This window comes from Neopsephotus bourkii, unplaced genomic scaffold, assembly GCF_033783945.1.
Source record: "Neopsephotus bourkii isolate Nb327-2 ecotype Australia unplaced genomic scaffold, CSIRO-AGI_Nbou_v1 NB_1120, whole genome shotgun sequence".
Classification (NCBI taxonomy): domain Eukaryota; kingdom Metazoa; phylum Chordata; class Aves; order Psittaciformes; family Psittacidae; genus Neopsephotus; species Neopsephotus bourkii.
Window position 1 is genome coordinate 101,386 of NW_026901606.1, and position 27,100 is coordinate 128,485.

Genomic DNA, 27,100 nt, shown 5'->3' on the forward strand with positions numbered 1-27,100 from the left:
CAGCATTCCTCTGAGGTTCAAGAGCAGCACAGCAGTTTGTAAGCTCTGCTTTCTTCAAGGATTTGATAAGAATTTATGCAAGCAACACAGAACATTTTCTTTCCATGGGTACCGATAATGTCTGGAGGTGTTGGGGAGCTTCTTTTTTTCTGCCAATATCAGTGATTTATTCTGAAATGTAAGTTGTGACTAGAATAGGAAAAAAATATATTAAATTCAGTAATTTTGGTCACACAGGGGGTTAAAATGTGTATTTAATAATAATAATAATTAGCTTATTAGAACACAATAGTTCTTATTTGATGATTAACTGTTATTCAAATAAGATGACAGATAGCATTATGGCCTAGTGAAAGATGTCTGAGGGGCTCACTGACTACATGGTGAGCATGGGAAACTTCAAAACTTTCAAGTTGCAAGGTTTGTCTTGAAGAATTATGTGAAAACATGAAATGGAATATGATTAATTTTGTTTTGGAAGTCATGGCTTTCTCTGGTGACTCAAGATTATTCTTGAAGGTACTGTATCTTTAGGCTTGGGCAAATATAGCTCTGAGATTTGCATGATTGTTCTGTGGTTTCACTTCTATTTTATTAGTACCATGTAACACTGAGTAAAATCAGGAGCTTTTCTGCTGTCTAGTGTTTCTCACTGTAACTGTGTAGCCCTGTAGTATGGTGCTATTGCTAGCAACGGGTCATAAGCTTTGTATGGTTTGCAGAGCCTCAGGATAGGGTCTTCTCAGACCTTTCTTAGCCTGCTATGATTTACTTGTTTTAGCTGTAATAGCAAGTTTTGATTTACTTGGTTTAGCTGTAACAGCGTGTTTTCTAACTGACCAGGTATCTGTGGCTAATTTGTTTTACTTTGATGTCACTATGGCTTTACAACTAATTTAATGATGTGGCATAGAGGAATACAGACCTGGTATAATAGGCTTAGAGAAGTGAAGTCATATGGTGTCGTGTAACACGGTACAGTTACGGGTTGATGAGCATCAGAGCACAGGCTTGATGCTGGAGATCCCAAAGTCATGAATAACTCCGGGATAGTTAAACAAATGCAGACCACGAGCAGGATAAAACAGTTCTGGTGTTAGCAAGGGGAATGAGAAACTGGTATCTAATATCTGTAAAAAGCACTGTATATAGTAAATTTAGATGACCATGGGCCATTAAGAAATGAGCAAATTTTAAATCGGGATCCTAGAGTGAGGAAGAAGAAATCATCAGAAGTAACATCATATTTTTCCCAACAGAGGAGTCCAGGTGGTGATGACTTGCGTGTAACAGCCGTAGACCAGAATGAAACTGGCAGTCTTAGGATGCAGAAGAGCACTGAAAGGATGAGTGTAACACCAGGAGCAGCAGTAGAAATTAGGAAATAGTTGTATGACCATTTGAACTACCTTATTATTGGAAGTTCCACATATAGGTGTTCTTTCTTTTTCTGTAACAAACCTGGAATATTGTTTTAATTAAGATTATCATTATACTTCAGATAATATTCTTGGCTTTATATGTATCTAAATATATAATCCATGCTTTGTCTTTGCCCATAAGCAAGATTTTGAATGTAACCTTGATAGTAGCATAGGTTTACGCAAACACCTAACAAGTATGACTGCTGCTTCCCTGAAGCTCAGTTTCTGTTAAGTCTAGGTGGTTTGTGAGGTGTGTGTACTTCTCTGCAGGGGGGCAAGATTTGGGATTTTTAAACACATCTCCCCCTTCTCTTGTTATGAAACCACAGTCGGTACACTGAGAGCGTTCCCCATTTGAAAATACTTTTTTACAAGAACAAAAAGACATTTTTTCTTTTGTATGTAAAGAAAGAAAAATAGGCGTATGTGCGTGAGTGAAGGATCTTAAATAAAACATTGTCCTTTTTCTACTTCAGTACAACTGGGAAAATCAATTTATGGTTCTTCAACTGCAAAGAAAGATCAAAAGGAAAAACTGACAATCTAAACAAAGGGCAAGGTGATGTGGGCTGCTTGCACTCCTGTTCCCTGGTGTGCTTCATGCAGGCACTTTTCCAAGCAGAATATATTTACAGAAGAATCAAGGGTATTTTTTTCCTCTCTGAATCGATGTTAGGATTAAAAGTGACCTGAATATAAAAGTGAAAAAATACTACTTTATATTAATTTTGTGGAGTTCTTTGGTGCTAATATAGGCAACGGTTCTCTGATGTGTCAGGTTCCGTGTTGCAGAATACTTATGTTTTAAAGCATTGTCATTGATTTTACTTTGCTAGAACTGGCCAAAAAATACTCAGTCCTATGTACAGTTGGAGAACTTTTTTCTTGCTTCATTGCCTTGCCAGGTATGTGTTTGAATCTTTGTATAAAAGCTAATTTCAGTCACTGTGGGTGAAAACTTTATGGAGATAGTCTTTTCTGCTGTCTATTGAATCCTATTTTTACCTTTAATAAATAACATGATTTATTCGTATGGGCTCATATTTACAAGAGGGGGAGATTTAAGTGTCAGCAGGAAAAGCTGAAGGGAGGAGTGTGAAAATTTTCTTTGAAATACACAAAGAACAAACCACCTTAGACTGAAAAAGCTTGGAAGAGCCTTTTATGAGGAATATTCATTACCTTCTGCATAAATGTGAAAAGTTGGAAGTAGTTACAAAAGTATTTTACTTCAGTGTATTTCCACTTTTTAGAGAGAAGTGTTGCATAGGCATCACTTTTGTAACCATATTAAGTGTTAATTCAGTGGAAACTCTAATAAATCAGCAGGCTGCGTCTCAGTTGGGGTGTGTCGCTGCAGGCAAATATTTGTGTGTATGTTTTTTATCAATATGTTTGGGTCTTTACCCATGCAGGCAGAATGCATTTACATTTGGGACTCTCTACTTTGGCATGGTAGAGATGCAAATAACTATCTACAGAATGCTCATTTCGAATACAGATGGTCTGAAGTTTCAAACCCAGCAACTGTAGCTGGCAGCTCTGGCATATTTTGGAGTCTGGTGTTCTCAAGGAAGGGTGCTCCGCACCATAGCATTTGGAAAGCACAACCTTTAGAAAATGCTTCCAAATGATTGATTCAAAGTACAATTGATTTATAAAGATTTCATAAAGGCCTGTGATTTTTTTTGATCAAGACTTCTCAAAGCTCCAAGGGCTCCTCCTTCAAGTCAGGTGTGTCCCATGAAAGCTTTGAAAGCAAATCCACTGATTTTTAGGCCTTAAATTTGGCTGCTTGTGTAATAGCTTTGCAAGGCTGATGTCAGTAGTACATAAGCAATAAAAATCTGGCTGTGTTTGATCTTTGTGGATTTTGAGCCACTTCAAACTACTTGTAGCTTGCTTAGTGTGGAGTTAAATCTTAACTTCTGATGAGAAGTAGTGCTCTGAGTTAGGCGAGTGATAAGAAGCCACGTAGAAAATGAGTGTAGTAGTGGAATGTGCCCGATTTTCTAACTTTGGTCATTTGCAAGTTTTTCTTTCTTTGTTCACTTGATTGTGTAACAGGATAGTTCCTAGGAGATACAAACAGAAATCTGCCAACCCTGTCCGTGCAGTCTGCGATGTCATGGAAGTAGCGCTGTGGTACTTTATCACTTCGCTTATTAGTCGTAAAGCTCTCTGCTGAAAGTAATGCAAGCTTAATTTTCAATTTTATTTACTCCCTTGTTTTTTCTTCTGTTAGGCTAGGACAGTTGAGAGCTTTATGAAAAGTTTATTGCACAGAGCACACATGACTAATGTGGGTGGCCAAGGTCAGAGCCTCAGATGACTTGTTCTCCCTATCAACACCTTTCCTGCACTGCTGGCTGAAGCTTTCCTCTAGAGCTGCATGGAACAGGGCTATGAAACAGCCCATTCCTAGGGGAAATTACTTTGTTTCACAACATGGTTCTGGTTCATCACTGATCTCCTTTCCTTGCTGCCAGGTCCCTTATCCCTCTGCGGTTTTCTTAGGTTACAAACACATTGACAATGCTTTGCCCTGGGGGTGGTGGACCTTAACGCTTTGTTCTGTCTTCTGGTTTGGTGTTTTGGGGTACCATACAGGCTGCCTTGAAGGGTGGCACATTTGATTTTACACAGGCCATTGTTCTGTGACATACGAGGGTTTTGTTTAAATCATTTTGCCTTCTACTCATGTTCTCTATGCTGAAAACCCAGGAAGTTGTAGGTATTTCAATTTTGATGCAGGTTTCAAGTGAGTGGGACTAACCCTTAATTTACTTGCCACTGCTTAAAAATTCCTTTAGCAAATGCAGACTCAGTCTGCAAAGGTCAGCTGAGATAATGTCAGAAAAGCAGTTTGGTATTAGTCAGTTGAAAGACAAAGCATGATTGGAGATGTTCAGCCTCAGATCAGCGGTAATAAAAGAAAATGATTGTGTATGTTATCTGATTTCTTCTCTCATGTATCCACTATGTTTGGCTTTAAAACTCTAGTCCAGAGGCTGTGGATCCGATTTACTTTGAAGAAAAATCTGTTGGTATCAGAACAGCCACGTCTGTGATGAATTTGAAAAAGAGACTTCCCTTGTGGAACAATAGGAATTTGTATATACAAAGAAGAAAATAATAATAGATTTTTGGCACTTTCTTCTTTAACACAAAGCAAATAAGGAATGGTTTAGATTCAGTGCACGCGCTAGAGATAACGTTTCTTAGGGGCTGGAAATTGGAAAACTGAGTATGGTTAATAATTACTTTCATATCCTTAAATGAAATCAGTGATTGCTTTTAGAACTGTCATTGTGGAATAAATGACCAAAGTGACATTTGGTCATACACCAGTACATACAATTTTAACGGCAGTGTTTTGTCAGTAATTTAGCAGGTAAAATGTGGTTTTTCAGTATTTATTGGGAGTTAAAACATCAATGAGGTTTATAATGTCACTGATGTACAGAGTAACCTTTGTCCTCCTTTTAGTTAACATTTGGGCTCTTTAAGGTATACCCATTTTTACTTCTTTCTGTGGAATTATTAAAAGTCAGCCACTGGGATTGTCTTGCTCTTTTATGCTTGGGATTGTATTTAGCAACCAGAAGTGATTCTGGCTTTGCTCTGTAAGCAGGTAACACTTTACGCCAGCCAGATGACTCATTATGGTACAACTCTTATGAGAGAAGTACAAAGGTGTATATCCAGGGTGAATCAGATCATAAATTCAGGTCTTACCGCAACCTTGTAGGATGCACGCTTTCCCATGGTTTTATTGGATAGGTAAAACTTGAACTAGAAAGCACAGTTTGTGTAGCCATAATCAGCTAATCAGTTGGATGGCTCTTCAGAAAAGTTCTTCAGGAAATTACTTAAATCTGTGCCCTGTTAATTGAGGAAAGTGTGCACTTATGGGAAGTTACTTAGAAAATTGCTCCTTTTTCAGACCGTATATTTGTCTCTAGCAAAATACGGTATTTTAGTGTAAAAACCAAGAGCAATTTTAAAAGTAATTCTAAAGGCAAAATATTTATTACTGTCTTTGAGGCAGTGTATCCTGCTAAATGTTTGTAGCTCTTATCTTACGAGGAAGCTTCTACCAGAGACGTTTTGCACCCAGGTTGCTGCCAAATACTTTCTACTATTGCATGTCATGTCCTAACTTTGAATCATGTAGACCATGAGGCAGATTCCTGAAAATCGAAAGCAAGTGTCAGCATGAAGTGCTCAATGGAATACCAGAGAAAGAAAACGCAAGCAGTGGACTGAGTTGACTCACCCCCTTATGCAGACGTATGCTTGATTGCACCAACTAAACACATGTATTTTTATATACATATATATATGTATGAAGTATCTCTTCCAGGATGAAAGATCCCAGTGCCAGGACTCACTTTCTTGTGTCTCTGACAATGTACCAACAAGATTGGTGATTTAAACCAGACTGACTTTAATACAGAATTTCAGGTATTCACCATAATGGGAAGATCGCACATCGCTCACTAACAGGGAAGGTTTTCAGAACGGGAACACTGTTTCTTACACTGTGACATACATCTGTATGGATTTGGCACTGCCCCTTTATGACTGAGCTGTAAGATACAAGAGTCACTACATCTGTTTGGCTTGCTGCAGGTTGATGAGATATGTTAGACCTACTTACTTACCGTATTCTGTGGAAGTGTAGATTTTGGGCAAAGATTGTTACAGTGGAAAATTATGTTGAGCATTCTGTTCTCTTTTAATAGCTAAATTTGTAAGTGCATATGTGAATGTACTTTATCTTGTATTATGTATGTACATTATCTTGTAATATGTATCTTAATAGTCAGACCTGTGCAGTCCTTGAGTATGTATCCTTCTTGCTAAACTTCTAGGTTATATTAGCGCTAGCTGAGGTTACACTGAATATTTCTGTATCTACTTACACAAACAGCCATCAAATTGAGCTCTTTTTTAAATAGTGCAAGAGAGCATTTTCCTCCCCTTTTTGTCCCTTCACTCAATGTAGTTTTTATAATCTGTAGCTTAAGGCATGTGTGTTCCATTTTAGGTTTTTAGATTGATGAAATCTTTATGCTGGTAGATCTGCATATATGTGTGTGTATATAGAAGCAGCACATAGATGTTAGGGGAAGAAAATATTTCTGTGAATATGAATTTGAAAGAATGTTTTCTTCTCTTTGGCTTATCTTCAGTACAGCCTCAAAATATCTTTCCACAAAAGGTGAATTTGACAAAATCACACTCTTGAGAATTGATGGGACCATGCTGTACAGTATTTTTATATGCAGCAATTCTGGAGGCTTAAATATAGGTGCATTTTGAAAGGGATACGGTCCCCGTGACTTGAAATGTCACCACTGGACATTTGATGCCTAAGCTTAGAATTTATTTTCTTCCTAATGCTCTTTGTTTAGGAAAATCTCATGTTAATATTATCCCCAGGCAACATGCAGATGATGAGAATCATTTATAGCTTGAGCAAATGTGCTGACATCTGGCTGTACTAGAGCTGAATGTTGCTTTTCAGGTACCCACGGCCAGCATGTGCTCTGCACATCTAGATTCTCATGCTAGACAGTATACCTCTGCCCATCAGTTTCACTTCAGTAGCAGGCAGCAGTAAAAGCTTTTATTCAAGGTGCTTCTAAGGAAAATTCTCCCCTCATGTATGTATGTTTTATTCCAGAAAACATCCAGTGAGGCAGGTAACCTTGTTATTTTAATTTTACAGTAAGAGAGTTTGTTATCTAACTTCAGGGTGGGATTTCCAGATCTGACTGCTCTACAGTCTGTGTATACACAAGGCATAATATGGGGCAGGATGGAAGAAGGTGTCTGTTCGGGGCAGCAGCTGAAGTTTTGTTTATTTGGAGTAGAGTGGTTTCTGTGTTGGATAGCGTGGATTCTTACTCACTGAAAAATGACAAGGTCACATAGTAAGTTGAGTTCCCAGATCCCAGTCTGGTCTGTGATACATGGATGTAATTTCTCTGACTGGCAGAGCTCTGCAGGTGCTTATGGCTGGGTAGGGACAAACCAGTTAACAAATCAGTGCAGAAGGTAAAGACTGTCAGATTCATGGCACAAACTGTGCTACACAGATCTTCATACAAAGATCCAGTTCTAGAATAATGATGATTTTTGAGGCCTACACTGAGATTAATTGTAACATGCAGGGTCTAACATGCACCACAAATGTGTGAATGGGGAAAAGGCTGAGGAAATGTTTGGAGTTTTCCTGGACATCTGCAGACATTCCAGCACCTAATTTGCTTCGTGTCATTGCAACCGTATGTATTTTTATGGGTTTCTTCTAGTGCCTAAAGATTAGAAAATAACTTTTAATTGTTATTTATGAAGCACCATATGGCTCCCTGTAATTTTGGCTTCTTGTGGAATGAGGAAAATGAAATTAATTGGAAATCACACTCTGAATTCTATTATTAAGTTAATAGAGCTAACAGCTTGTCCAGTGTCCTCATACAGAGTGTGTTGTAGCTGCGTATAATAATAATCGAGTCTTATAAATCCACGGAGAAAACTAAGGGGCAAAGAGAGGCTGAGAAAGGTAAAGAAGCTGCGTACATTGGTACATGATCATGAATCATTCACCTAACAAATTGCTGGTTAAAATCAAGGGTACAACATGTTTTTTGACAACTGCGTTACAGTATGATCTAAGTAATAAATATTTCCTTCTAGGTTCATGAATTAAAGGCTCATCTTGGAAAATAAAAGGCTCTTCACCCATTTTATACTTACATCTTTCTCCGTAATGCTAAGCAAGTACAAACTTGTTTGGCCCAGCCAAATAAGTCATTGCAAATATGTATCTCTTTAGTGGCTCGTGTTCAATGAGTAGTGATAACAATTGAAACGCTAAGGTTTTTTTCTTTTAGCCTCTCCTAATATGCAGTGAGTCTTCAGAGCTGAATCTGTACCGTTTGTATTCTCTTGCTTTTACCAAACAGTCAGAATTGAAGGCTTTTAATACAATGGTGTTAAAAAGAACAAATCACCAAGATGAAAGACTGTAAAAATTACCAAGCTATGAAAAGCACAGTGGGACCGGGTTTTTTTTTGCCTGTTATCTGGAACATTCCCTAAATTGCTTTTCTGCAGTGTTTTTGAAAAGTGTCTGCAGATGGTGTGATATTAAGAAAAATATCACAGAACAAAAAAGAAATCTGGAGAAAACTATCTAAAGGAAGTTATTTTTCTTCGAGGGCTAATTAATATTGGCAGGGATGCATTGTTAGGAGTTCTGAATGGGTTTATGTTGAATATCTTGGTGTACCACAGGCATGTGAAAGAGTTGTATAGGTTGGTTAACTTTATGAAGCTGTTAAAGAATGTTGTTCAGGTAATAAAGATTTGATGCTCTTCTAAGCATGTTTTTTGGGGCTTTCAATCTCAATTCACCAGTGAATCATTGATCAGTGAGAAGTTCTTTTAATGGAATAGTTAAGTCTGAAATATTGAATTAAATATTAACATTCTTATAATGGGTCTTCTTTTAACCTTTTTCCAATATTAGATTACTTTGGCAGTTGCTTCTATCTTAACGATGTGATGAGTAAACAAAAATGAGCAGGATGATAGTATATCCTCTCCCTTGTTAGTTGTGCTTACTGTATTACTGGTATTATCTGACAGTAAGTTATAAACAGTTGTTCTTATCACAGATGAAACTTCGTCTGCCTACAGTAGTTAACGTTTACCAGTTGCCTGAGGGCTAAAATACTTCTTTTTGTACTGCTTAATGCAGTAGGGTTTTTTATGAATTGAAAAGCTACATACCGTGAAAACTAACATCAGTAATACTTAGGATTTTAAGCAACCTGTGTAGGAAAATATATGCAGGAATAAACATGCTTCTTACTCTGGTTACAGTATTTCTGTGTTCTAAATAGATATTTCTGTGTGTACTTTTGTATCCCCTTTTCTCTTGTCAACTCTAAAACTTAATGTGGTGGGCTTCCTCTGTCTGTTCCAGACTTGGATAACTCTGATTCCTAGATCTGGAGCTCTAGAAATGAATGAGCTTCTGCCCAAAAGTCTCCAATTAGTTAACCTCCACCTGACAGGAATGAAACGTCAGAGCCAGTTCCAATAATTGTTTTCTTCTGGGTTTTTCTTTCCACTCTGGGCAAAATTCATTGCTACTCCGGATGGGCAGAGCTGTACCTGTTCATCATTTAAGTTCCACTTGCATCTGCAACAGAACTTAAACGTCACACAGCCCTGTGCATGTTCACTGCCCAGCATCTCTGTTACTAGATTTTGCTTCTCCATCTGAATTTTGCACCTGCTATCAGATGTCTGTTAGAAGCCCTACTGGGAAAAGATTGTTTCTTTAAAATGAGGTAGCGTTTCTTTTTATTGTGGAGTCTATTATTCTTCAGATACAAAATACCTAAATAAATAAGACAACACTTGAGTGGTAAATATTGTGGTCTTAAAATGATCTCTTTTAAGTATGGAATTCCTATCTGTAAGTAGTTCTTATGAATGTGCAGAAGGTAAGAGGGGTGTTGTTGGGTTTTTGTTGGTTGTTTTTTTTGGGGGGGTAGGGGGTTGTTTTGGTTTTGGTATGGGGCAGGAGGTAGCACATCAGTGTCATTTTTTTCCTCTTGCTTCAAAATCAAGGCCAGGAATCAAGTGCATATGTAGAATAGAAGCTCGAAAGAAATCCTTTCCAACTTTCTGTCTTCAGCACTACTGAGGCGGACATAAATTCTTGTATGTGATCATTTTCCCATCCAGATGTTTCCCAGGCATGATTTTCTTTAGAGGCTCAATAAATTATTTCAGCAGTACAGTAAAAACTCTGCCCTTAATTCCACCATGTAAATTGGATAATGTGCTGGAATGCTGAAGGACACTTCAGTACTCCTGGGCTTGATTCAGATCAAAATACTGCAAGATTTGCTGTTCTTTTGCATGTTTGGGTATGGATTGATTTAGTTATGGTCTGAGCATCTGACAGTGTGGTATCTAATACAGCCCTGAACGGTGAAACAAAAACTAAGGGCTATAAGGCTAGGAGGTAGAGCAGAATTTGTTTAATGGTAGCTGTCTCTGGGAGGGAAATGTTAATTTTGCAGAAAATGTAAATTTTCTGCCAAGATCTGTTCAGTATTTTATCACTTCAGGCGAAAATGCAAACTGTGGAAGAGCTTTAGGATTGGAGCTTCATTAAGAAATTCTTCATGAAACATTTCAAAGCTTTGCTCAGGGAAATATTTATGCATGCACTCAAACGCCAAGCTGGCATTAGTGTGTGCCTAAAATATAGCAGATAAATACCTGTTTGATGAAAACATCAGTATTTTGTTTCTGTAAGTTACTGCAAAGAGTAATTGGATTTGATGATCTTAAAGGTCTTTCCCAGGCTAGCCGATTCTATGATGTGATGTCAAGTACCGTGGAAGCAGGGGGATCTCCTGATTCCGAGTGGTGCATGCACGCGTTAGGCTATCAGGTCATTTTGTCCTGGTGTTTGCAAGGCAGTTAAGAGATGATGAAACCCTTTGAAGGGCCTTAGTCCTGCCGTAGAGTTGGCAAACTTGCAGAAAATGGATCTAAAGCTGTTGTACCTTCAGATGCCTCCTTTTTCACACGTGTCCTGTTTCTTGTGCTTGTGAAGGCTGTTGATTGTGTGCCCAGCCGCCCCTGTGTGATGTGCTCCAAATTTTTTTATCTTTGCCCACTGTTTTAAAGCTTATTTTTAAAAGGATCTTGCCAGGCACAGCCGGCCTATGTGTAAAGACTGTGCTTGGTAAAGAACTAATTATCAAGTCTGTACTTGAATGGGGTTCACCTGCCACGCATACTTCATTATGGATTTGTTAATGCTTCTTAAGCAATGGTAGTAATGTTGCAGTTGTCTTCACTGCTTTATAACATGTGAACTCCCTGGTTTCTTGCTGATGTTTCTTGTTGTGTGCTCCATGTTTGAAAATACCTTGTACTACAACAACTCTTTTGTGCTTGAAAGTGAATTATGAAAAACTAATGTATGTTTCTCAGTTATTGTATTTTCTACACTATCTACACATTTCTCAAAACTCTCTCTGCAATTCGATAATGGATAAAAGAATCAGTCAGAGAAGACTTTGTGTCTTTTGTGCCTTACACATAATCGCAAAGAATGAAATTATGAAAGCATTCCAGGAAAAAAGGTGTATGTATTGTTGCAGCTGGGCATGAGAACAGTGTTTGTTCTTAATGACTGCATGACTTAAACGCTGCATTTAGATTCCATAAAGCCTGTTCTTTGAATAGCATTGAACTAAATGGAATCTTAGAATCATAGAATAGCTAGGGTTGGCAAGGACCTTAAGATCATCTAGGTCTAACCTCCCTGCCATGGGCAGAGACACCTCACACTAGACTACGTCACTGAAGGCTCTGTCCAACCTGGCCTTGAACACTGCCAGGGCTGGAACTTCTACCATTAAAACATGATTCTACTTAAAATCACAGGATATTTTGGCAAGGAAAACTTGAAATCACTGTAGGCTTTGTAAAAGGAAAGATGGAAAGAAAACTGTCAGTATAGTTGTTTCACTATAGCTAATTTTGAACGGCAGTGGTTTTAGAAAGGAAGTCTTGTGATGTATAAATGTATTTTATACTTACAAGGAAAATGGGTCTACAAAACCACATGGTTTTGCATGTCCAGATTTCTCGGCACATAATAGATTATCCTGAGAGGCTTCCATGGTGATGTCAAGTAATAAGGATCACAAGTAATACACAAGGAAAAGTATTCTTTCCTTGCCTTTACAGTCTCTTAAAGTGAAACTATCAGAAGAAGAGAGAAGTAACATTGACTTGGACATAATATAAAGAATATTAGAAAATCTAGAAGTTACAAGAATGAAACTGGTGGGTATAGTGATAGAACAGTATCGGTTTGCATGAATTTTTCCATGTTCGGTATTTACTGCACAACCTGATGCAGGATGCTGGGTTGATATTGTGGGTTACAGGAAGCAGCCTTCTCTGTTTGACCCATGGAATGGATCTTCCCCGAGAGCTGCAGAAAAAGCTTTTGCTCTTGTCTACTTATCAGTAGACTTTGTTGCTCTTCCACCAAATGAAGAACTTGTTCCTCTCCTGATTGAATTTTCAAATGAGTTTACAAACAGATGGGCCCAACAGTAGTTTTTCTAAACCCTGTATCTATTACAGAAGGAATCTATGTAAAAAAAATAGCGAGAACTTAAGCTGACAAAAGAAAATGTTAAAGGCTGGAAAACAGCAGAAATAAGATACCCCATGGAATTTTCAACATGCATATACAAGTTTTAATGTGAGAACTATTTATTTTGGGATCCCTGCCTTAATGTGCATATTTTTTCCATGCTTTTCCATTTCTGCTGCTGGATCTGCCGAGGCTCCACTTCCTGTATAAGTAATTTATCAGGTTTAACTTAAATGTAGGGCATGTGAATACTTGATTACATTCACTCTGAGAAGGTTTAAGAGTGCAATATTAAGAGTGAGCTTTAACATAGCTGATTTTATCTAGCTTTAAAATTTTTATCACCGGTGAAGTGTGTAGTAATGGTTATGAAAGCAATTAATAACAGTACTGACAGAATCAAGAGACTGACTAATTTATCCTTATAGACTTTAATGAGGCTTATAATCTAGCAATAAATATACAATATATTCAAAAGTACGGAGTTATAAAAAGAATGATTTATTTAACTTTAATTCTAAACCAGTCTGAAAACCAGAAGTTGTAGAAAGTAGGCTTGTAAGAACGTAATTCTGTTTTGCTGTTACAGAGCAGAATAAAAATACCAGAGGAAGAGAGTTTAAATTAAAAGGGGGGAAAACAATTGTTTAACTTCATTCTAAACACCTTTAAGCACACTAATAGTAGTAGATGTGGGAAGTATCTTATGGACGGCTTCTTTTTCCCACCTCAGTCTGCTTACTTGGCAGAGCATAGGAAGTGTCTCAGATGCTGCATCTCCAGAGCTCTTGGAGGATGGGGAACAGTGGAAGTGGTAGCAATACTTGCTCCTTGGGAAAAGCTGTCTTCTCAGATTTCAGGGCAAGTTCAGGTAAAGAGACCCATATATGAAAAGTTATTACAACAACTTTAAGATTCAGTCTTCAGTTTGGCAATTAAGTTTTATTACAATTTTTTTATTATTGTGTTATGTTTATTATAATCTTCCTTGTACCTTGTATTCTTGTTTCTTACTCTGCTGGAGTAAGTATGTTGAGTGTCTCTGGACAGGAGTATTGTTAAAAACTAATAAGCACCTGACAGGATCGTGCCTTACAGTATAAAAGGATGGCTGAAATTGGGAAAATTAATTATAGCCAGTCTTTCCCAAAGGGAAGCTAGAAACTCAGGTGTTAGTGGTAGCTTAAAACAAGGAAAAAAAAGCAACAATAATAGGACAGATGAGACCACAGAAAGTAGGCTTCCTTAGTGGTGGATCACCTAGAGGTAAAAAACCCCAAACCAACCCCACGTTGTGGAATACAGGATCCGAGCATAGATGCAGTTGGAGAGATGTTATCTAGAACCCTTACAGGACATTTGGTGTCTCAGTCCCTGCTCCCTTTATGGGTATGGCTCTTGTGTGTTTACAGACTCAGTGTTGATGCTCGTGTTTGGGTCACTAAGGAGATGGGGCTTCTGTAAGACCTTGATTTGGCATGTCCTCAATTTGTCTTCACTGCTGTGCTAGCATGACACTGGGTTGCTTCCATCTGTTTCCCAGTGTGTGCTAAGCTCATTGCAAGAGAGATCAATGCATTTTCCAGAGATGCATTTGCTGCTGCTGCACTACTTACAGTGCTGTCAGGGTTTGGAGTCAGACTTGTGCGACTTTACACTGGGGTTAAAATACGCTAATGTAATACGGAATCAGGTTCTGCATTTTTAAAAGAGGTGCAGATGCTAATTAATTTTCACAGGTCTCCTGCAGATGGAGAATCTGAACTGCTGAAAGTCACAGGGTGAGACAGAAATGTCATTAGGGTTTAATGTGAGACCTCCCTTCCAGTCCTATGCTCTAGTTCTGGCGTGTGGGAGGCCTTGCCAAAGTAGCCCTGGGTACCCTCTGACAGAAAATCTTTTGTTCATAAGCAGGCAAGAGCAAGGTCTGTTACCACACAGTCTTACATTGACTGTTCTTTACAGTATTTTATTTCTGATAAGCCACAGCACATTTGAATGTAATTGTTAACATGCCTAATTTGCAATCATGTAGTTGTATCAATAATAATGGAAAGTTTTTCACAGGTAATAAATTGGCATGCCACATAACTAGCAGGGCTGTGGCTCTCAGTATATTGTTCATGATCAAGAATTCAGTAGTTAAATATACACAGCAGTGGGCTGAGAACAAGCTGTTCATTTTTTGCTGCAAGCAGTACCAGTGGACCAGAGTAATCATAGCTCCCAAAAGCAGGACTGATTTTATTGATTTAAATAGGCTTTCATTATAGAACTGAGCCTATTACAATTGCAAGAGTATCACTGCCATTTGTATTCACAGCACTGACCGAAAGGGAGGAAGTGGATTGTTGAATCCAATGTAGAGGATGCTTGTCCGTCCCATGTTTTGTCCTGCTGAAACATCTGAATTTATTTAAAAGTACTTAAAGCTTTTTTTCCTATGTGGTCAGATTTAATTTTATTTTTAAAAATGTGGTTAGACCCAACAACACTTGTGAAATGTTCATCTCTCAGGACTTCTCTGAGGAGTAAAGGTCTTGCCTGTTTATTGGCATCTGACTTAAGAGACAAGCTGTATTTTGCTCCCTTTTATTTAAGGACTCTTTGGAATTGTTCATGCCTCTTTATTTTGTAGATTAATTAAAAAAGGACAAATACAGGATTCAGTGAATAAACTGTTAAGTCTGAGATATTAATATTCAAGTTATAATTAGTTAAGAACACATGCTGTTACCAGAAATGCGTCATTAACCTGCATGGAGCAGTTTGTGGCTATTTGCTGCTAAATTAGTGACACTTGAAAGCAGTCTTTTTTGGTATTGGTTTGAATGGTAAGGAAAATGTTAAATCTGTCACAATAAGAAAAAAAAATAGATGTATGCACATTTAAGCAGCAGTCTGTTGTGTTATTTGGGGAGTTTTATGGGGGCTGTTTCTGTATTTACACAGATGCTTGTCAGTCAGTGGACATACACAGAAGTTCATCAAAGCCTTAATTATCAAATTCAGTCCTGTTGAAAACATTGCAGTATACTTTATGATGGTGTAAAGACGTGTTTCTTGTGCTAGGTTCTCTTCAGATCAGTATTTATAAGTACACAGCCCTCCTTAACCATTTTTCCAATGTTACCACAGCAGCTTGGAAGGGTGCTAATGGAAGTTAGTTAGAGCTTTTTGTTTTTAATGGGTGTAATCCTGACTTTACTTACTGTTCTCAAGAATTTTAACACTTTCTATTATTAGAGCCTCCAAGTGAAGGTGGTTACTTCAAATATTCCAGCTAAACCAACATTTTTCTTTTGGGGGTAGTCTTTCATAACCTAATTTGACAATTCAGGCAGGAGATAAAAACTGTGTCAGCATTTCTAGAAACTGGCTCTCTAAATAAAACAGTGACACTAAGTAATCATCTTGGTAAGTACTGAATAACCAGTCCCAATTCCTGTATTATAAGATCTGCCTCATTTACTTTATTTTACAGAGCTTAGCCAAGTAACTATTGAATTAGACTGCTTCCTGTTGGTTTCCCCAAGGGCAAGAAGAACCTGCTGTAGTGTGCTCTGCTGAGCTGCTGTATCGATTAGTTCTTCATGTCTAATCTTTACGTGGTTATGCTTGCTTTTTATTGTGTTTATGATTTTGATAGTTGTTTTTCTGAAGTTATTCTTATTGCCTTGATAGTTCTCTAGTGGATTATAAAAACGTACACAGTAATTGCTCTCCCTACCTTCATTTGTTGCAGTCAAATGGAGATAATCAGCACTCCTGTAGCGTGTTGGTTAGGAATGAGGGTAATGATTGCTCACAGAGTTGATAACAGATATCACCGACAATCAAAACTCACATTGTCGGGATGGTTGGCACCTCAAACCCATGCAATTAAATGCTTCCAGCATCTATTAACAATACTATATTAGATTATTTTTTGCAGCAGCCATTGTGATTTGAACAATTTGTTTCTGCAGGTTGGAAAGTGATTTATAGTTTTAATTAATCTTAATATTTTTTGTGCTTAGGAAACATTTTATATCAAACTTTGTTGCATTTAAATTTCCTTGTTATCTGCCCTTCGGTGGCATGAGTAACAGGGAGCCCTGAACATGAATATGTTGGAATGCATGAAGTATTTTCAAGGAGAGTGCTTTTAAGGTTCAGAATGATATATGTCAAATGTTACTGAATGGGTAAACACATGAAGGGATTTTGCATTGAGAAGCTTCGAAATCACACATCTCTTAGTACAGTACTTCCAACAGCTATGTTAAAAATGCATTCCCATCTTAATACAGGAAATAGGATATTTATGCCATAATATTTATTCTATCCCAAGATCCAACTTTTTTTCTCGTTTCTGAGATTTCTTATACTGGAACTTTGAAATGGTGCTGCATCAGAGCTGATCAGCACCAAAAATTGCGACACCTCCAAGCTTCTATTTAATTTAATAATCTGTAAAATGCTTTCTGTGTTATTCAAGCCTAGATAGCCTGTGTTTTGTCTGACTGAAAAGTATCTGTATCCTCTGTGCCACTTTAACAGTACATTTGTCCATTTAACAACTATTTCTCTGGTTTTCTTGCATACTTGAATAGAATATTGCAATTTGAGGCATGGCCTTACCCAGACATCACTGAAATCAGACATTTCCACAGGCTTTAGAAAAGATGAATAATGGTAGCCTTTTCTTAGCATTCTTAATGCAGTTCTAATATGAGGATCTCAGACTTCACAAAATACCTGGCAGTATTATAATAAATGTGCAAAGTGACAGTACTCAGTATTCATAAACATCTTTCAGGCACCTGGCAGGTTTTTATGGTTCAGGAAGCCGCTGCAGTCCATGGAGCTGCAGAGATCAGGAGTGATGTTTTTGTTTAGTTGTTTTTTCCCCTTCCTCCCCCTGTTTGTAAGGATGTCAGAATAGCTTCTGCTTCCAATGTAGGTCTTCGTACAGTTGCTTTTGTCAGTGTGTCTTGCTGCACTTTTCTGTTACTGAGATACTGTTACATTCCAACTGGCAAAGATTCAAGTGATGCCTCAAACAGATGAACATGTTTTCACAGCTACTGTCCTTGCTCTATACTTACCTGCCCTTTGGAGATAGGGATTTCTCCTTTTAGGACCGCATCCCAAGGTTTGCTTATATGTGTTCAGAGGAAGGAATGTAATTACTTTCTTTGATGGGCATTTGTTTGTTGTGCATTCAAGACAAAATGCACTCTGATTCATTGTCCTGGGTTCAGCAGTAGCAGTCATTTTTCTCCTTCTCAGTAGCTGGTGCAGTGCTGTGGTTTTGACTTTCAGCCTGGGAGCAGCGCTGGTAACACCGATGTTTTTAGTTGCTGCTCAGTAATGTTTACTCTGACCAAGGACTTTGTGAGCCTCATGCTCTGCCAGGGAGGAGGGGAAGCTGTGAGGAAGCAGAGGCAGGACACCTAACCCAAACTAGCCAACGAGATATTCCATACCACAGCATGTCATGCCCAGTATATAAACTGGGGGCAGTTACTCGGAAGGGCTAGATCACTGCTTGGTTGGGTTGGGTATTGGTTGGCGAGTGGTGGAGAGTGGTATTCTCTTCCCTTGTTATTTCCCTTATCACTTGTTGGAAGCAGTCCAGAGGAGGGCCACCATAATGATCAGGGGGCTGGAGCACCTCCTGTGTGAAGAAAGGCTGATAAAGCTGTGGCTGTTCAGCCTGGTGTCGTGGTTTAACCCACAGCCAGACAGCTTGTTACCCACTCCCCCCCCTTCTTGCCCTCCCCCTACTCCTGGGGGAACGGAGAGGAGAATCAAAAAGAATGCAACTCCCACGGGTTGAGATAAGAACAGTTTAGTAACTAAGGTATAACACAAATCACTACTGCTACCACCAATAATAGTAATGATAAAGAAAATAACAAGGGAAGAGAATACAACACCTCATCACCAGGCGACCGGTAACTCGCCCCCCTCAGCCCGACCAAGCCCCGACCGATACCTCCTCCAACCCTGCTGTCCCCCCAGCCCTTCCGGGTAACTCCCAGTTACCTCCTGGGCATTACGTGCTGTGGTATGGAATACCTCTTTGGTCAGTTTGGGTCAGGTGTCCTGTCTCTGCTTCCTCCCAGCTTCCCTCCTCCCTGGCAGAGCATGAGGCCCACAAAGTCCTTGGCCAAACCAAAACATCATTTTTATCAGCTCTGTTCCCAGCTGAAAGTCAAAACACAGCCCTGCACCAGCTACCAAGAAAGAGAAAAATGACTGCTTCTGCTAAACCCAGGACACCTGGAGAAGAGAAGGCTGCGTGGAGACCTCATAGCAGCCTTCCAGTATCTGAAGGGGGCCTATAGGGATGCTGGGTATGGATTCTTCATTAGGGACTATAGTGATAGGACAAGGGGTAATGGGTTAAAACTTAAACAGGGAAAGTTTAGATAGAATATGAGGAGGAAGTTCCTTACTGTAAGGATGGAATGGGTTGCCCAGGGAAGTTGTGAATGCTCCATCCCTGGCAGTGTTCAAGTCCAGGTTGAACAGAGCCTTGAGTAACACGGTTTAGTGAGAGGTGTCCCTGCCCATGGCAGGGGGGTTGGAACTTGATGATCTTAAGGTCCTTTCCAACCCTAACTATTCTATGATTCTACGGTTTTATCATTATTATTATTGGTGGTAGCAGTAGTGGTTTGTGTTATACCTTAGTTACTGGACTGCTCTTAATCTCAAGTCATGGGAGTTACATTCTTTCCATTCTCCTCCCTATCCCTCCGGGAGCGGGGGGAGGAAGAAGGAGAGAAGTGAGTGAGCAAGTGTCTGCGTGGTTCTGAGTTACTGGCTGGGCTTAAACCATGACATTCATGTTTTAAAAACCATTCCAGACTGTAAGTCATCAAACTGTATGCTGTTTATGTAGTTCGTTGTGCAAGCCACGTGGCATTAATAGCATGGGTTTCATCTAAATAATGACAGATTTGTCCATCTAATAAGTAGTGTGTATTTATCCTTTAGCAGTTCTTCTTTGAAGTGTTGCTTTACAAAAATGCTGAATTGACTCTTGTTTAGTTGCTCACAAGTTATGAACAACTTCTTGTTATTTTAAAGGGTCTAATCTGGAGATGCATTTTAAACTTACACTAACAAACTTGGTAAGTGATGCACAATAGAACAACAAGGTGTTTTTTCCCTTGCAGAGGCTAAGGAAATTGTTCTGAAGGCACAGATTCTTGCTGGAGGGAGAGGAAAAGGTATTTTCAATAGTGGATTGAAAGGAGGAGTGCATTTAACGAAAGAGTAAGTCTTTAAAATTGAAAAAGCATAAATAATTCTATTGTAGTATTTAAGCTGTTAACAATAACCACATGACTGTTCCTTTTAATATCTTCTAATAAACTAGCATTTCCCCTTTGTTTGTAGCCCTAAGACTGTTGAACGGCTTGCTAAACAGATGATTGGGTACAATCTGTCAACAAAACAAACTCCAAAGGATGGTGTGACAGTTAAAAAGGTAAGTTTTTTGCCTCCTGAAAGTTGAGAGCTGTGTTCAGCTGCAGTTTTGAGTTAATATACTGGAGCGTATGACATAGATTTATTTTTTCATTCCTTTTCCAATGCCTGATTGCATCTAATTGACAAAAGAAATGTTACTTTTTCTTTCATTTTGTGTATTTCGTCCATCAATTTCAGTATAGCTAGTAGTGGGAAATAAATTCATTTCCGTTACCTGTGTTGAAGGGAGTGCTGTATTCATTCTTCACCAGATGCATACTAAATGCTATCATAACTTTCTGTAGCATTAAGTGTACAGGCTTATTGATGTTCTTCTTGCAGAAGTAATATATACGTGTTTACTTGTAGTAATAATTATGTCCATATGTCATACATCTTCAGTTTTGGGCAGGGGTTACTAAAGATAGAGACAGATTATTTTCAGAGAATCAGAGAATGGTTTGGGTTGTAAGGGACCTTTAAACTCCATCTATTCCAAACCCCCCGTAATGAGCAGGGACATCTTCAGGTAGACCAAAAGCCCTGTGCAGCCTGACCTTGAATGTTTCTAGGCATGGGACATCTGTCATCTCTCTGGGCAATCTGTGCCAGTGTTTTGCCACCCTCATCATAAAAGATTTCTGCCTTATATGTAGTCAAAATCTACCTACTTTGGACTTAAAACTGTTACCCCTTGTCCTGTCGCAACAGGACCTACTAAAATGTTTGTCCCCATCTTTCTTACAAGACCCCTTTAAGTATACATGGGTTTGCATGGGAATGTTCTCAATTTAAATAAAAAAGGTGTCTAAAAGTAAATTCTTCCTAACATGTTGAAGATGCAGAGTTAAATGTGGTTATGGTAGTGGTTCAGCTAATATATGGCAAATCATTTACCTATGATGGTGCATACTGCAAGGTGCTGAGATTTACCTCAGCATAAATGTATTGCTTTACTGAGAAAGGACCTTCATACAGGTATGTAGTCAAGAGCCACAATCGTGTTATTTGAGGCCAGTAGATAATTTGGCAGGAGCTGGAGAGAGCTGCAGTTCACTTTTAATATGTTGTGAACAGCTTGATATATTAGCATAGAAAGAGAACACCTGTCTGGAAAGATACTTTCTAATGAGGGCTGGAGGAAGGAGCTCAGGCAGTTCTTCTCCTGGGGAGAGCAGATTACCATCACTCCTCATAGGTGTTGTTAAAAAGAAATACTAGATATTAAAAAGAAGGAACAGTATTACCAAGGCACGTCTGTCAGAGATCGTGATAATACTAAGGATATAAAAGAGGATATACATTTCCCATATAAGGCACTCTGCTTTGAAAAATTTGTATCGTAAAAGCAGTTTTCTTTTATAAATTCAGTGGTTTTATTCTTTTGCCCTAGTTGACCTACTTTGAATACACAGTACAGGAAATACCACTCTTTGAGTGTGAGTCTGTTCATTTACATATTCAGTTCTGAAAAAGAAATTTCTGATTTTCTTTCAAATTGGTAGAAATGAACAAAAGGTGTTGGGTCTTGGGTCTTTGAAATGGATTATTCAAGAGATTTGTAGCAAGATTACTTTTTTTATCATGTGTGGAATAACTGTAGATCTGACTTGTAATTGCTTTCTTCTCCATCCACACTTTGATTGTATGAACAAATAGTCAAGAGTAAGCGGCTAGGGCATATGTGGGTTTTAAGGTGATATTTTGGTGGTAGAGGACGGCATACAGCCCTGGTAGATTGTGTAATTTTTCTTTTGCTGTAGAGCTACTTGGAAACTTCTCAGGATAAAGGTTGCAAGTATTTTAATATCGATCCATGATAAACTAGTGTGATGCTTTTCACCGGGACAAAGCTTATCATCTGTTGTCGTGACCTTCCATTCTGATTATGGACTTGGCTTTTAAAAGCCCTAGGACAGTTCATACCTTCATTGCACACACATTTATCAGGATAATAGTATGTTTTACATTTTTGGTGTTGAAATCTTGATTCTTGGTAATTTATGGTGAGAGCTGACACCCTGTTTTAAGTTAATTATGTAGCAGTTCAACTAGTGGTATGCTAATGGTTTCCCCGTTGCTTGTTAGATAGTAAAGAAAGCATGTTTAAAACAATTCATCTAGGTCATCAAAAGGCCATTTCCCAAGAAAAATAATGTCTTTTTAAGAGCCTTTACCTTCTCTAAAGTTAGCTTACTCTAGGATCTATAAAATAGTTAAAGGACTCAGGGCATTCTTGTTTCTAGTACAAGGACTGCAGTGTCAACCGCTGAAATTTTAATCAACGGCCAAACAGTAATATGATTAAAAGTACAAGTTTAGCTATGTCTAAGATGTCATTTAATGCTGTGGCTAGTTAGTGCACAGGAAGTGCTAGACAGACTCTTTAAGCTTGCTAAGAGCAGTGGGGAAGTTGAGATTTAATAGCTGGCATTTTTGTTCTATTTCAAGGCATAAGCCTTCTCTGGATGTGAACATAAGTGTATGTGAGTGTATATGTACTTAAAGAAAATTGCAGTTCAGGGAGAAAAGGCATGGGTTTAGGTTTTGTGGGTTTTGAACTTTTTTATGTTCTGCAAAGTTTGAATGAACTCATATATTTTAAAGAATTTAGGTAATACATGTTTTCCAGAAGGAAAATATTTATTAAGTCACTTTTTGTGAGGCGATCAATGAGCTGGTGTCAAGTCAAGGGGTGGAAGTTGCATACCTTTGACATGTGTTTATAAGGAAGGGATAAAAGACAGGAATTTTCTACAATTAGAATAATTTCTGAGCAGAAAATGGAGTTTTTAGCTTTCTTTGCCTGTGCACCTACTATGGAATTTAAAGCATGTTTGTGCTTCTGTAGATTGATGTTTCTCAAATAAATAGCAGTCTCCTCAGGTCCCTTGTAACTCGGAAGCTATTTTGTGAGTTTACATAAAATTCTCTTATGGCAGTTTGGAATTTGGAGAGCCTGGTTATCTGAGGAGACAGTCTTCTCTTATCATGGCAGCCTGAGACTTCTTTGCGTGTGTTTTCTCTTCAAGCAATACCAATTAACATTTTGAATATTTGATTCAATATAAAAGAGCTGTTATAGTTACCCTTATGAAATTAGAAGTGTAACTTAAACTTTTAGGTAGTTGTTTGTTTTTAAGAAGGAAAGGTTGAAGTTGCCAGGTAGTTTTCAAGAAAACTGATTTTCCCCCAGGAGATCTAAAATATAGACCTGATGTGGTAAAAAGATAATGATGCTTCACATTATTTATCATAAGTAAAACGGGCAAAACATGAGAAGGATCAACAGTCTGATTCAGTTTCACTACTCTTAACTGTTCATTGATGTGTTTATGTTGGTTTTGCCATGTGAATGATCGGTAAACTTTAAGCCATAATACTTAAAAACCTTGAACACTGTTTTCTCTGGTTTTGCTCTGCATGAGAGAGGGAGGATGGTGAAGGGAAGTAAATGCTTTGTTGGGAAAATGAGAGATACAACATATCTGTCAATTTTTTTACTCTGCTGTAAGCCTGCCTACTGCAAAGTAGATGGACTCTGAATAGTTTTGTGCATTAAGACAGAGAGAGAAGTTTTTGATGACTTTGACATAGTTTTAATAAGCAGTAGTGAGGACAATCACTTGGGTCAGAAGTAGCAGTTGAAAAGATACCTGATTTAATAATTTAAGTTCCACCTGCTGTGCTTGCAGATGTATCTCTCAAGACTTACTCGTTCTCATCCTGAGTCTGGATCATCCTGATCCTGAGCACAGCTCAGATAATAGGTCCAGTAGCGCCAGCTGGTTTTATTTGACTTATGTATGTCTAAAACAATTGACTCGCATTTTTCAGATACACTGATGCAGGATATACAAGAAGGTGAAAACATGCATGCAGGTAAAAAGTAGCAAATCAAGGATATATTCCATATCTTTGCTTGTTAATTTGTCGCGTCTTGGTAGGTAGCCAAGCTATGTTTCCGAAGTTGGCTTTTAGCATCCCTTTATAGTGGCATGAAATAGGCAGATGCTTTTAAATAGTATGGTAGTTTTTAAAGTTCTTACTTCTCTCCTTCACCCTAGTTTTCTTTAGTTTGTCTTTGAACAGTTGCTATTAGGCCTATTCCTTTGTATCACCTTATGTAAAAGTAGAAGAAACAAAATCGCCGTTTCCAAATCAAAAACCCCATGAAGAAACAGCATATTTCCTTCCATTCTGGACACGGCTTTATTTAATGCCTTGTCTCTTACTTTTCTTTCCTGTTCTGGTAAGAGGTAGAGCCAGGCAGAAGGTACGTACAGTTTTTCTTGTGTACTTCAGAGCAGAATGTCAAAAAACCAACTTGTTTATGGACCTTGAACTGTGAAATCCCCAGCAATACTTACTTGATGGAGCACACCTTGCCAGGTAGGCGGAGTTTTAAGACTGCAGGTGTATACTGCATGTATACTCCTCTTGGATCTGAGGAGTTTGAGCTGCTGACTGATGAATTAATTTCAAATGAATTTCACCTTATGTTTCATTGGGAGTGATGAATTTCATCTAAAATAATTGACCAAAATTGTCACTATAAAGAGACCATGTTAGAAAGGCATTGCTGCCTAATCCTAATACTAACCTTAGGGAATTGATTTTCCTGACTTTTACTGCTTCCATTGAAAGATAAGAAATAGTAGCTCTGCTAAGGAAGAATGTAATTCATTGTCATAAGGAGAAGTGATAGTGGTAATTCAGTTGCAGAGGTGGCTGCTCAGCTTTCAGGTTGAAAGTCAGAACTGTATGCAGAGCAGAAGTACAGCTTTTGCACCTGAGATGAAGGCACGTATAATGATCACGATGAACAAACAGTAATGAGCATATGCAGATTTGAAGAACATTTTGGGGAATTTATCAAAACATAGTTTTAGGAATGCTTTGCCAAGTATAAAATTACATAATCTCTGAAATTGCTTCAGTAGTTATTGTTAAACTATTGCAGAAACTGACAGTTCAGATGAGCAGTTATTGTAATACTAAAATAGAGAGGACTTTGTGTTTACCATGTTTTTAGGAGGAGAGAAAAAATTGTTATAAAGAATTTACCTGGACCATTTTTAGCCCAATTTCAACGTGAATACTTCTGGATTCCAAACATGTAGGATTTGAATCAGCTGTTGTGTTATGTGCTGAGTTATCTGTCAGATACTGGGACAAAAGGGCTCTGTAGTTTATAGTAAATACCACAAATTAGTAGCTTTTTGGAAAACCATTTTTTTAATTTCAAGGTTGTGCAAGTATCTGAAGGTCACACATTTGCTTGTCTCTAAACTGAAAGTAAAAAGCGGGATGGCAGAATTATCTGTAGCCTCATTTCTTTAGGAAGTACTTAGGCAGGTCTAGAATTCAGTGCTGAGATTCTAAGTGTAGGAGGGCCTTCTGTTAGAATGAGAAAGAGAATTTAAGCCTGAGGATTTACTGCTGGGGAATGGAGTTACTGATGAGATGCATCTGAAGGGCAGCGTACCCTCTCTCAGATCTATGTGATTTGCAAACTGTACTCCCTTGTGATTTAAGTTTTTCTGTGGTTAGCTCTTTAAAGTGCATGTAAAAAGTTATTACGGAGGTTTTCAGGAGCAGCTCCAATTCTCCTCTTGGAACAACCCCAACTCTTAGGTGTTCCTGGGTTGTGCTGCTTGTTACATGACCCAGTGAGAACAGCAGCGTCAGGGGAGTCTGTTATTTAGGGAAAGAGGATTTTCTGGGGAAGAGATTACCATGTTGTAATACCTTGTAAAAAAGCGAAACAAGTATTTCTTTTCAGGATAGCAAGTATCAAACTGCTGAGTTTTAAGGCATGTTCTCTGCTTCACCAGCTAGATGGACCAGTCAGAACTGCTCATGTTTTGGGTTTGTTTTATTATCTTCATTTTCAGGTGATGGTTGCAGAAGCACTGAATATTTCAAGGGAAACATACTTCGCCATTTTGATGGACAGAGCCTGCAATGGACCTGTTATGGTTGGCAGCCCACAGGGTGGTGTTGATATAGAAGAAGTTGCAGTTACTAGCCCAGAACTTATCTTTAAGGTAGAAATATAATATTTTACACTAAAAGATTTCCTTGGCAGTTATCCAAAAGAATATATCCCATCCGCCCTTCCCCCCTGCCCTTTCCCCTTCCATTTTTCCTTCTGCCACATATGGAAGGAAGACAGAACCGTAAAAATTGTTACATCCAATAGGGGATCAGACCTGTTATCTAGTAGACAAATGAAATGCGTTTAACATCTGATTTTGTCAGTATTTGTGTCTTCAGCTTAATTAGAAAAAGAGCTTAAATCTGGCTTTTCTGTGATGCATTAAACTTAATACCTGAGCTGTTTCATGATTGAGTTTCACTTTCAGGAAGGTACAGTTTGTTCACAGTGAATCAGTGCCAGTATGGTTGTTGTTTCTGGAGTTGGTTATTTTTTCTCATTGACAGAATTGTTAATTGTTTCTTTGTATCTGGATGACTTTTGCAGCTGAAATACAACTGTTGTAATTGCTTTCATAACGATGACTACGTTTAAGTATTCTTCATGTTACTGTGGCATGGTAATGAGTATATGAGCTATTAATCTGGGAAAATAATTGATACCATCAAGTGTAATTATTCAAACAGTTATAAAAATATTTAATGTGCATTCTAAAAATTACATAAACGTTCCAGTGTTACTGGGCAGTGACACCCATTGCCTTGAAAGTATTCCAGAAGATGTCATTAAAATTAACAGACTAAATAGTCGTCAACGCCATCTGTACAGTAATTAAAAGTGAAAACTGGTGTCACATTGTCTTGTCAGAATGCCACCCTGAAGAATTCTGTATCTTTTTGGAAGGACTGTTTTGGAGTTGGTGTGGTAATTATACCCTATAGGCAGCTGCTGCAGCCTCAGTCTCGGGGAGCTTTGGCAAACAGCCATGCTTTAATTACTCATTTGCAAATGTATACTAAGTGTTTTCCTTTTGAAGTTCTAAATCTCCAT

At 38.3% G+C, this 27,100-nt stretch overlaps 1 protein-coding gene across 1 annotated transcript in view; it reads left to right on the forward strand.

Moving 5' to 3' along the window:
• The window catches only part of SUCLG2 (succinate-CoA ligase GDP-forming subunit beta), a 124,735-nt gene that overhangs the window by 40,192 nt on the left and 57,443 nt on the right, over nt 1-27,100 (forward strand). Inside the window, exons 3-5 of the mRNA XM_061362317.1 lie at nt 19,815-19,914; nt 20,038-20,128; nt 26,007-26,159. Of these exons, the coding sequence (XP_061218301.1) occupies nt 19,815-19,914; nt 20,038-20,128; nt 26,007-26,159 (344 nt within the window). The remainder of the gene's footprint in view (nt 1-19,814; nt 19,915-20,037; nt 20,129-26,006; nt 26,160-27,100) is intronic.